This window comes from Amia ocellicauda, chromosome 5 (assembly GCF_036373705.1).
Source record: "Amia ocellicauda isolate fAmiCal2 chromosome 5, fAmiCal2.hap1, whole genome shotgun sequence".
In the NCBI taxonomy this organism is placed as follows: Eukaryota; Metazoa; Chordata; class Actinopteri; order Amiiformes; family Amiidae; genus Amia; species Amia ocellicauda.
The window spans coordinates 7,900,803-7,913,786 of record NC_089854.1 but is presented as its reverse complement, the minus strand read 5'-3'; the positions used below and the strand labels follow the sequence as shown (position 1 = coordinate 7,913,786).

General features: G+C 40.6%; 1 protein-coding gene across 1 annotated transcript in view; it reads right to left on the bottom strand.

The window, feature by feature from the left end:
* Nucleotides 1-12,984, bottom strand: part of grm4 (glutamate receptor, metabotropic 4) — a 273,255-nt gene that overhangs the window by 136,267 nt on the left and 124,004 nt on the right. Inside the window, exon 3 of the mRNA XM_066703560.1 lies at nucleotides 387-603. Coding sequence (XP_066559657.1) covers nucleotides 387-603 — 217 coding nt within the window. The remainder of the gene's footprint in view (nucleotides 1-386; nucleotides 604-12,984) is intronic.

Here is a 12,984-nt window from a genome sequence, read left to right as displayed (position 1 = left end):
TACATCTCCTACATTAGCCGAACACAAGGCAGAGGGGGGTTGTATATGGCATTTTAAACAAATACAAAAAAGCTTCTAGATGACACAAACCAAAAGCCTATTTAAAATGGGCTGTAAAATGATTAATTTGGGAAAAAAAAATATCCATAGTGAACTGACACAATGAGAAACATCTGAAAAGGCATTTTCACTCAGTTTAGCACCCAGATGCTTTTCCATCAATTGGAAAATTGACCGTGAGGGTGTGTAATTTCTGTTTGGATATATTGAAAATGCTTTCTGAAGCAAATGAAGCATTTGTTTGTTTTCACCATGACAGAGGTAAGGTCCTTTCAATGTTAAAATCGTAGAGAAGAAAAACAAATCTGCTTTTGAGCTGGGCTTACCGTCTTCACGCGACTTCTGGATGAAGGCATCTACTCCACTTTCACCATAGTTCCCCTCAGACGCTACCGTGGAGACGTAGTTCCACCTCATGGCCTTGACGATGTCCACCATGGCCTGGGCCTGGTAGGTGTCGGGTGGCACCACACGGGAAAAGAAGTCGTAGCGCGTGTTATCGCTCAGCTCTGGTGCCGTCGAGGCGTAACTCACCTGGGGGATCTGCAGGACAGGAGAGGAGTACATGTCAGGCCTCAGAAACATCCCACAGCAGAGAGAACAGGTTACAGAGATGCACATAGGCTTTTCCATCATTATTGAGAATCCCAAGCACTACATTTCACACATGAGCAAACAATTTTACACTTCCCATCATTATCTATGTGCAGAAATCAGGATTGCAATGACTGTCAGAATAACAACGAATGGGTGAAATTTCAAGATGTTTCTAGAACCACTCAGATGTGATCTAAAGAATAGTTACATAGTCAACACAATGGCTGATAGCTATTCATATAAATTCCCCTAAAAATAATAATAAACATGGCTATTCCTCAATGAAAATTAAAGCTAGATTACAATACATATTTAAATAATGTCACAGTGGTTGTCCATCATAAAAACATAAGTAGTTGCGAATGAAAGAAAAGAAGCCTGGAATCTGTTAAGTTTTGATTTGATACAAGTTTTTGGCTCTGCTGCTGTCTCCCTTAAAATAAATAAACACACATATTTGCTGGAAAAATCCCTTCCCTTTATATGTTTTTTTTATTGAAGTTAATGTAAATTAGATGCTTTCGACTGTTAAATTAAAAATATACTATATTCCATTTGTATTCGTTTTCTCTGCCCTTTAATTCATCTATTTATTAGTAATGCATGTATGTAATCATTAGGGATATGTTTAACATATTAAATATCACTGTGTTATAATAAAGCTTCACTTTAAAGCTATAATTATTCCTCATTATCAGGGGGAAAGTTATAATTAGTCAGGAGCACTTAATTATTCTTCAGATTAGTTTCATTGAGGGGCTTGATTGACATCTTGAGGTTTCAGATTGAAAACCAGGTCAGTCAGTGGTTCTAACTCCCCTGTGAATCACATCGTGCTGAACTCATTAAGGTCTAGTTGTATTTGGAGACTTCTTTGACCCGTGGTGAGAACTTGCACAAAAAATGCTGACAAATATACCTTTGTTATTTCACATTCCTAATCTTACTGTTTAATTGAGCTGTTTCATCCTAAATTAATAAGGTGATAAAGAGGCTGACACACAGGGGATGTGTGTGTGTGTATGTATGACATGAATAGACTTCTACCTACATATAACCAAACATTAATTTATGAAATAATAAATGTACAAGAAGTGTGGTTCATAGATTGGAATACTATCTGAGAAAATACACAGAAGAATGTTTTTTCAGCTGGATGAGCTGTATTACCACTGTGTAGGAAATGGAATGGTTCAGTCAAATTCACTTCAATATGTTTTGTAATAAAGACTGTAGTAAGGACCTTAGTAGTAAGCACTTCTAAAAACTGCATTGTGGGCCTTTCAGACAGATGTCTCCAGGAAAGAGATTAGTGTTTGTAATGACATTAACATAAAATGTATTTTTTAAATATTTTTAACAGACGTTTCTGCTCCTTGGGGACAGACTCTTGTAAGGGGGCTTGTACTACACAGATTTCAGTTTTAGTATTCTGCAGAGCTGATATTACTAAGCAAAGGGCTGAGGCCATTTATTTACTGTGGCACTTTAATATAGCCATTTGTTTGTGAATGTAATCATATTGACACAATACACTCACCTAAAGGATTATTAGGAACACCATACTAATACTGTGTTTGACCCCCTTTCGCCTTCAGAACTGCCTTAATTCTACGTGGCATTGATTCAACAAGGTGCTGAAAGCATTCTTTAGAAATGTTGGCCCATATTGATAGGATAGCATCTTGCAGTTGATGGAGATTTGTGGGATGCACATCCAGGGCACGGAGCTCCCGTTCCACCACATCCCAAAGATGCTCTATTGGGTTGAGATCTGGTGACTGTGGGGGCCAGTTTAGTACAGTGAACTCATTGTCATGTTCAAGAAACCAATTTTAAATGATTCGACCTTTGTGACATGGTGCATTATCCTGCTGGAAGTAGCCATCAGAGGATGGGTACATGGTGGTCATAAAGGGATGGACATGGTCAGAAACAATGCTCAGGTAGGCCGTGGCATTTAAACGATGCCCAATTGGCACTAAGGGGCCTAAAGTGTGCCAAGAAAACATCCCCCACACCATTACACAACCACCACCAGCCTGCACAGTGGTAACAAGGCATGATGGATCCATGTTCTCATTCTGTTTACGCCAAATTCTGACTCTACCATCTGAATGTCTCAACAGAAATCGAGACTCATCAGACCAGGCAACATTTTTCCAGTCTTCAACTGTCCAATTTTGGTGAGCTTGTGCAAATTGTAGCCTCTTTTTCCTATTTGTAGTGGAGATGAGTGGTACCAGGTGGGGTCTTCTGCTGTTGTAGTCCATCCGCCTCAAGGTTGTACGTGTTGTGGCTTCACAAATGCTTTGCTGCATACCTCGGTTGTAACGAGTGGTTATTTCAGTCAAAGTTGCTCTTCTATCAGCTTGAATCAGTCGGCCCATTCTCCTCTGACCTCTAGCATCAACAAGGCATTTTCGCCCACAGGACTGCCGCATACTGGATGTTTTTCCCTTTTCACACCATTCTTTGTAAACCCTAGAAATGGTTGTGTGTGAAAATCCCAGTAACTGAGCAGATTGTGAAATACTCAGACCGGCCCGTCTGGCACCAACAACCATGCCACGCTCAAAATTGCTTAAATCACCTTTCTTTCCCATTCAGACATTCAGTTTGGAGTTCAGGAGATTGTCTTGACCAGGACCACACCCCTAAATGCATTGAAGTAACTGCCATGTGATTGGTTGGTTAGATAATTGCATTAATGAGAAATTGAACAGGTGTTCCTAATAATCCTTTAGGTGAGTGTATATTTTGAACATTGTTTACCACCTTTTCCTTTTACAAACAAAATATAATGACTAAAAGACTTTGGAGACTTGCAAAGACCAACTGAAGCATAAAAAACAGAATCTCTGTGCTATAAAGTGAATAGTGGCGCTGAACAGAAGCGGAAGAGGTCCAAACTCCCAACTGCCCTCGAACTCTACCACTTTCTACTGTCCACATTCTTCTCCTCATTCACCTCAGCCAATCACTCTTTGAGTCCACTGTCAACAACCCCTGCAAACTCTACTCCACCTTCTCCCTCTTTGCCGCCCCTCCCTCGTCTCTCACTGCAGATGATTTTGCCTCCTTCTTCTCCTCCAAGATCACAGACATCCACAAGCTCTTCAACAGTCCCCCCTCCTCTCCCATCACACCGAAGTCTCCCACCAACCAAGCTTCCTTTTCCTCATTCTCACCTCTCTTGGACTCTGAACTTTCCTCTCTCCTCCTACGTCACAAACCTACAACATGTGCCCTGGACCCTCTCCTTACTCGCCTGCTCCAAGCGACTGCTCCTGATTACTCCCCTTCATCTCCTCCCTCCTCAACTCCTCACTCTGTCTGTTTCCCCTCTGCATTTAAACAAGCTGCTGTCATGCCACTCCTCAAGAAACCTACCCTTGACCCCACCTCTCCTCAGAACTACCGCCCTGTCTCCCTACTCTCCTTCCTCTCAAAGACCCTCAAGCGTGCTGTCCACCATCAGCTCTCTGCATTTCTTTTCCATCAATCACTCCTGGATCGTCTGCAATCTGGCTTCTGCATGGCTCGCTCCACTGAGACGGCTCTCCTGGCTGTCACTGACTCCCTCAGCTGTGCTCGGGTGCCTCCCTCTCCTCAATCCTCATCCTCCTTCATCTCTCCGCAGCATTTGACACCGTCGATCACTCCATCCTCCTCTCCTGCCTCGCTGACCTTGGAATCTCTGAGACTGCTCTCACCTGGTTCTCCTCCTACCTCAACGACTGGACCGATCAAGTGACATGGCGAGGTTCCTCATCCACCCCCCAACCTCTCCTCACAGGCGTACCCCAAGGCTCCATCCTGGGCCCGCTCCTGTTCTCTCTCTACACTCATTCCCTGGGCCCCCTCATCGCATCCCATGATTTCTCCTACCACTTCTACGCAGATGATGCCCAGATCTTCCTGTCTTTTCCCTCTTCTGACCCTCTCATCTCCTCTCGCATCTCTTCCTGCTTGTCTGCTATATCCGCCTGGATGCACTCACACCACCTTAAGCTCAACCTCTCCGATTCTGATCTCCTCTTTGTTCCCCCCTCCTCCTCACCTTCTGCTGATCTCTCCATCTCAATCACACTGGAATCTACGACACTCTCTCCTTCTTCTTCCGCTAAGAATCTAGGAGTCACCCTCGATCCTGTGCTCTACTACTCCCAGCACATCACCACGCTGACGCGCACCTGCAGATTCTTCCTGAGCAACATACGCCGAATCCATCCCTTCCTCACCGACTACTTGACTCAGCTGCTCGTCCAGTCACTGGTTCTGTCCTGCATGGACTACTGCAACTCCCTCCTGGCCGGCCTGCCGACAACTACTACCTGCCACTCCATTCTCTCTGCCCCGATTCGCACATGCTACTCCACTGCTCCGCTCCCTCCACTGGCTCCCGATACCGGCACGCATCCAGTTCAAGACATTGACCCTCACCTACCGCTGTCTCAACCACACTGCACCAAGTTACCTCCAGTCCCTCGTCTCTCCATACATCCCTTCCAGACCACTGTGTCTTCCAGTGCCAGAAGATTAACTCTCCTCCTCTCCACTCCCCTTCCTCCAGAGCCACTCCTTCTCATCCCTGGCCCCTAAGTGGTGGAACAACCTTCCCACTGAAGTCAAAGCAGAGTCCCTGACCTCCTTCCAGCGCTTACTCAAAACACATCTTTTCAGACAGTACTTGTAATATTAGTCCTTTACTCGTATTATTTTGATTTCCCCTATGCTCCATTTCCCATGTCCCTTGACTGTGATCTAACATCTTGTCTGCACTTTAGGGTTCAAAAGTGTGTTTTGGAGCTTTCCGATGCCAGATGTGTTTTCATCTGTCGATGGAAATAGGCCAAAAGAACTTTGATATGGTCTTTGTTTGTTGTCAGGCCCCCTCACAGCAGTGAATATTCTTCATACTGAAAAGGCTGAAATCACAACAGGACACAAATGGCTTGTGTTGGAGAGCCAAATGGGATGCAGGGCAGTCTGTATTAACCTGCACAGGGTGCTGATTATAATAAACATCATTATCTAAATTACAGGTCACAGCACTTTTCATTTCTAAACGCGAGAAACTGGATGCAAACAAGGCAGAGATAGGCATCCCATGATACTGAACAGACCTCAGGACCCATGTGGGCTCAGCAATTGCAGAAGAAAGGTTGATGTCAAAGAAAAACAAAGCGAATCAGATAGCTCCTTGTACATTCAGCCATATCTGCAGTACACATTTGTAAAGAAAATCCCTTTGCAAGAAGCTTGGAAACGGAAATATGTAAAATTGAATAGCAAGAGTACTTAATAAATAAATGAATAATGTTGTGCTTTGTTTGAAGAAATCAAAGTTTTGAAGGTCTGCTGCCCAGCCAGGAATTCAATGGTAGTTCTTAACCTTCAAAGCTTTGTCATTCACACACTCACATTTCTTCTCATATCCCTTCACGATGTGAGAATGCAGTAAATACATGCATTGTCACTCACCAGCAAAAACTCAATCTTTTGATTTTAATAATGTCTCAGACGTTTTTGCATTAAAATCAAGGCAAGCAAAAACACTTGCACGTGGTGCTGAGGAGGCACGTTGGAGTTGGAGGGTGAAGTGATGTGTGCAAAACTATGTCTTGTTATGTAGAGGTTGAATTTTCACTGAAAAATCAGAAGCATCCTTTGATTTCAGTAACATGACTATTGTTCCATATAAAGTAGGTTTAATTGGATAATATTTTTCTTTGCATGAACTAGTTGCAGAACAACAGTATTTAAAATTGCATGACTACTTAGAAGCTAATACTATGCATCAATAGCTGACCCATATCTCACTTGGAAATGAAAGGCGCAATCGAGAACATCCATTGTGTACACCCTTAAGGTAATTTCTGGGGCCACACGATGGGTTTTTTGTGTTTCTTTCCAATGTCACTAATAGTAAACAATATCACCCACATGTGCAATTAATTTTACATTCCTTCAGAATTTCAATCCAACCGGCACACTGCGGGCCTCTGAACTAAACATGGGTAGCTATTCACACTGCCACAGAACGAACAATAAAATAAAATGACTCATGAATAATAAACCAAGGCAAAGCAAAGGCTTTTCTCGATTAAAAAAGTTTGATACAGATTTGTCTTTGAGATGTAAATACAGATGGCCCCATCTAAGAATGTCAGAAAATACATAATTCAAAAGGCTATTTAGTTTGCATAAATCGGCTGTTATTACACACCTTCTTTTTTTGTGCAAGGCATTCTAAAATCTCCATATTAAAAATAGATGCATAAATAATATTGCAAGGCCTCAGAATTGCGGTCACGGTGCCTGAGGGAGAGGGGAGGTGGAGAATTAATACAAGGGTCTAAGGCTGCTATATGGGAAGTGGATTCATAATCAATGACTTTTCAGTCCAAACTCCAGGCATTGATTTATTCTCCTATCAAAGCTATGGAGGCAGACGGGGATACTGTGAGGGCTCAGACCTGTAAGCAGGCACTCTGGGTTCAAGTCCCCCATGCAGCCAGTCCTATTAATCCTTGAGAAAGATACTTTACACAGAATGTTTCACTTTTCTCAGCCTGATAAAGGAGCATGACAATTTGCACTTCAGCTCCCCTCATGCACTTCTTGGCAATAAGCTAAGAGAATGTTTTCAAGAGAAAAGTTCTTTGTAATTTGTGTTTGGAGAATGTGTAGTGCAGCATGGGAAATGTGGAATGAAGGGTTTAAATTTAACTTTAATTATACAAAGAGGAGATATACAATTCCAAAGACAATTCTCAGGATTCATTTCAAACAGAACATACCATGGGATTAATATATACACTTAATTTAACCAGCATTAGTTGTCAATTATCACTCAAAATACAGTATATATAGAGAGAGAGAGTGAGAGAAAGTATAATATTAGATCCCTATACTTGTGCCATGCCTTACAAGTAATTTGCTAGCTTTTGTAAGATGCTTAATTTCTATTTAAAGACAGATCTGATGCTTTTGTTATGCCTTTATGTGTGTGTATGTGTAGTGAAAACTGGAAGGTGTAGCAACAGCATGGCCCTCTGGGTAATCTAACTTCACACTGCATCAGTTAGGATTTATTTTAATTTTAAATTTTTTAACAGACCATTTTTCTGTATTTAGATTATATATTTATTTTAATGTTTGCCAGTGCAAGTTATTCAAGATTTATTGCAGGCAGGAGAACAGATAAAAATCATCTCCCATGGACACTTAATGCTGCATATATAGCATACTCTGTAGCTTAACTGAGCAGATTTTATGACATTTGGTTATGTGTTTCATGCTTAGATATAAAATATGAATGGCCTGCTTTATGGTAATGTATTTTTTATTGGCAACTGTCTCCTTCCAACTGTAAGTCTTACCTACAGACATGTAAGGGAAAAAATATCCGAGAAGGAAAAATAACATTCATTTAAACAGATGGTGATAGAATGAGCTGTGCTGCAGAAATTAACATGTCTACCTTTGGTTCCTCTTATTTGGTGTTATCATGTTGCATAGAAGGAAGCGTATTTTAATGCAATTGCAGGCATGTTGTCAAACACAGCCAACTGCATGTCAAATAAAATAACAGGGTACAGATTGTGTATTTATCATTTGTTTTAAATACAGGCATCAGTTTATGATATGATGCGTCTGTTTGATATTTTTTATAATAACAAATATATGTGACAACCATAAAATCACCTTTTAAGCAATGATTCTTTGACTTTATTTTTTAACAGAGTTGCAGACTGACACAACTCATCTGGAGATGGTACTGTGGATGCTGTTATCTCTGTGTCACACTGATCGACACTACATCCTGTTTTTCTGCTTACAGAGTGGAAAAGCAGGAAGAATATTTAAGTGATGTTCTGGGAGATTTACTTGGTTATCTACAACTTGAAAAGTCAGTGGAGATTTGGGGTTCTCCGTGTTTCTTGTAACAGCTTTTCAGATAGTTATAACATCTATTATAGAATCTGGATGAGTTGCCAAAGTGTTTTGATGATGTCCCAAGTGAATCAACTGAGCCTAAAACAGATGCCTTTACATAGACCTCACTGTAAGAAATGATACATAGTCAGACAGGTGGATGAATAGGTAATGCACAAGAGTTTTGTTTGTTTCCCCCCTGGCTCTACATAGTGTCTTTCCAGTTTCATGATCCAGAAGAGTCATGTATCTAAGATCTCCATCAAAACAGGACAATTTGTATCATATATATAGAGAGAGCTCTTGCTCTACATTTTTTATATAACATGAATCTGAAAATTCACTTTTTCCTTTGAAGACTTTAATCAGATCCGGTCAGCAGGATTCTCTACAATGTTGTGTTCAAGTTACCAGTGTGACCTCGCAGGCAGGTGACTACAGGGTTTATTTATTTTGTTCAGAAGAACAGTCTGGAAGGGAAATCAATTGTCTCTATTCATTGAGTGTGGCGAAGGGTACACAAAGAGAGGGTCTTATGTATCAATCCCATACTAGAAGAAAAGTACACAACACTGACAAGCAAACTCCTGAACTCCCTCCACCTACCGTGTAATTCTCAACCAAGATCACAGGCACGGGCCCATCGCTCTCATCTGCACATCAGTACTTCATTGATGCACAGGAAAACAGCCGCACTGGTCGCATATCCCATCAATTAAATACATCCTCATTAGTCTGAGCTCATATATGGGTCAAATTATGCTAATATATTGGAAGTACGTGTTTAATTTCAAAGCATACAGATGACATGAAACAGCAGGTAATTTGTTAATGGAAACTCTTGAGTTTAACAATGGATTCAAGAAAAGGTAGTAATGTGCAAATGGATCCTCTTCAGGAAATTGCATGCACCTATATCATATTATGATAGTACTTCAGGGAGACAAATCAAAATATGTATTTTGTTTGTTTGTAAAGGGCACTGCAAAAGGTTAAACTTCACTTTGTGAAATCTGATTTGATTTAGAGGGGGGAAAAAATGATGTTACTGCTATTATAGAGTAGTCAAACAAGCTGTTGCCTCATTACATTGAACTATACAATAGAAAAAAAAAATCACCATGAGTTTAGAGAAAATTATTATTGAAGTCTCAAGCTGGGGCAAATATTTATTCTGTTGTTTCTGATAAATAAAATTATATTTACAGTGAATATTTTCAGCAAGTAGACATAAAAAAAAAAAAAACATTCCACTACTGCTGAGTAATTAGCATAGTCTTCTGTGTCGTATGATTCTTTAACATGCTTTATCAAGATCCTGTCTAATGGATATCTACAATTCTAAGCTGCAATGGGTAAGGAAACAAATTAATGCTTTGATGAAGACCAGGCCTTTTCCTCCTTGCTTAATTTTCACTGGTTAGAGTTGCAAGACTCTTATCTCCTTTGCAGCCCTCCTTCCAACATAAAGCTTTATTGTAGATCTTTGTTATTTTAACTGATTAAGGGCTACAACCTCTCCAGAGATAATAAGAGCACCCCTCTGAAACTGGCTCTGCATCTCAAGGGCACTTAGTTTAATAATGCATACTGTTGCATCGAGTTAAGTGCCAGTCTCCTTCGTTGTTACTCAAAAATGCTGTAAGAAAAAAGCCCTGCCAGCAAGTTGAATAATCTGAATGTCGCCCGAATCAAAGCGCAGGTCCAGAGGTCATGAAGGCCGTCGTGCAAAACACACACCCCAAAATCCATTACAGTTGCCCCTTTCACTTGATCTGGACCTTGACAGCGGTAGAAATAATCTGCTATCCGGTATTTATTGTCACCAATTTGCTTGCAGTTGCACGGGTCCTGTGTAACACGACTTTGAAACTTGTACCAGATGTGAGTGAAGGTTTTTAAGGTGCTTCTGTATTCATGAAAACTAACAAAGGTTAAATCGTCAGCCCTCGGGACTGCTTTAAGTACACATTCCCCCCCAGGCTTGGTATTTATAATGCATATTTATTAATGGGTTGCTCATTGGAGAGCAGCAGTATGTGCTATGTTTGCAGTTTGCTCTCTCTGGGATCAACAGTCATTGAAAGAGTCACCGCACAATCATCCATTAAACACTAGTTTACAAAGCCAGGCAGAACCACTGAGATAATGAAGCTCTGAAGCCCAATTTTTCAACACATTCATCAGTGAGCGTTGCTCTAGTTTTGTTTATATGAAAATATAACAACACCTCTAATGGTTTCTCTCTCCCCCCACTCTCTTTTACATATAATGAATGAATAATAGAGCTACTTTATTAGAATTGAGAGAATTCAGTGTTATTGCCATTCTTTATGCTTGATTTGTTTCAGAATCACTTTTTATTCACTCTTTTAAAAGGGCAGGCAGTGTTCAGGGCAAACTTCACAGTGTTAATTGAATAACTTTCCAGCATATTGCATACTTACTGAGACTTGAAAATACAACTATCAGTTTTAAATTCCAACCAGGAAATAAACCTTGAACCCTGGGCTAAAGCTTACCTGATCTGGTATTCTTCCAGCTTTGAGGTTTCCCAAACAGAACCATCAATTGATTGATATTTTCAATACATTTGCTTTAGCCATGTTGAGGAATGCTCAAGCTCAAGACTTAGCTCATGCACATAAACCAGGACAAGTGGACAAAACACTTTTATGAATATGCACTACTATCTTGGATTAGCTTGTAATCCAAAAGTAGCCTTCTCTGCCACAGAGCCATTTTCTCCCCAATGCTCAATCACTGCTCTTCATGTTCTGGTTGAGAGGACATGTCCAAAACCATGGCTTACTGATTGAGGAGATGGTTCTTTGAGGTGACATGTTCCAGATGCCAATCAGGCCCAATGTTTCTTAACTTATGAGTTCTGAAGAAATTCTCTTCCTAGACTGAGCTATTATTACTATGGGGCTTCAAAAAATATTTGTATCAAATGTTACTTCAACCAGGTACTTCAGATTTTTTTTTTAATTAAAAAACTACTTTAATTCTTCCTGTTAGTTCTTCAAACTCTAATGTTATCATGGAATTCCTCCCACATTATTTCGTAAATAATTGAATACATCAAAATGTGTTCCCAAAACCCGTGTCACTGAATATTCCTCCCGCTCAATTGCCTGACAAGATCAGAGTTTACTTTCAAAGGTACCAGTCTCAACATGTCTCTCTCAATCAGTGTGTAAGATGAGATTGGAGACCTTAATTAGAAAGACAGGAAAGAAAGAAAGAAAGAAACACACACAAAAAATGCCACTGATGTCAGTCATGTCCAGTGTCACTGCCAACCATGACCGGAACAGTACTGTTTTATTACACTATTAGCAAGCTAACTCAGATTTGTGGTTCATAATTAAAGCTGTGAATTCTGGTTCCTGAACTCCCTCAGAAGCCATTTTTGCCATTTGTTTGTGAAATGGTGAAATATTGTAATGGGATTGATTCTTCTTGAATGTGGCTTCCAAGTAAACTAGGGGAAGCAAAACAATGTACTACAATACCCATCCAATTAATTTTTTATGACATAATTTACCCAAGATGGCGTTTGTAATCTTAATGTGCCTGAAGGATATTTTATCATGAATTAGTCGCAGGTAGAGGGCTTTAATGCAAATCGAAATTAATATTGACATAAGTTCAAGAACTAAGGGGCGCTAGCAGGTTTAAACTAGTTTATACCACACTGACATCAATAATGAAATAGTATGATGGCTGATGGCTCCTCCCTTGTCTAATATCCACTTTACTCTTAAGTCCCATTCACATTGAAACAAATGCTGGCTTTTTGGTGGCATTTTGTTGCCGGCAAGGTCTGTGTGAATGGGTTTATCCCTGCACTTCGACACCAGCAATTTTCCACCTCGGAACCTAGTCTGAATGCCAGCCATTTCCCTGCAACGGGTCTGTGTGAATAGAGCAGGAAAATGAATGCCGGCATATGCCGCGTCATGTCCTTGCCTGGATTCACTGGTTCAAATGATATGTGACTGCTGGGTCAAGTGACCACACTGCAAAAACACACAACCATACAGCCTGATGACCTGGTCATAGCACGAAAACACACCCTAGATTGACATATAGTTTGTGTTTCCCTCTTGACTATTTGTTCTTGGTAGCGAGTCCGAACTGAACCGGCGCCCTGGTTAGAACCAATAGCCCAGTAAACACAATGGAAGGAAACTGGCAAAACAGGGAAATGAACAAACTGTTACAAACACATCCTGAATATCAGTCTGTGTCTCCTGTCTTTAAGCCACATGCTTCTGTAGCGTCTCGTTCCCAAGGTTACAACGCTAATGCCAGCATTCTCAGTTTTCTGTGTGAATGGGTGCATGCTGCAATTTGCCCGCATTTAAAGCAAGTGTG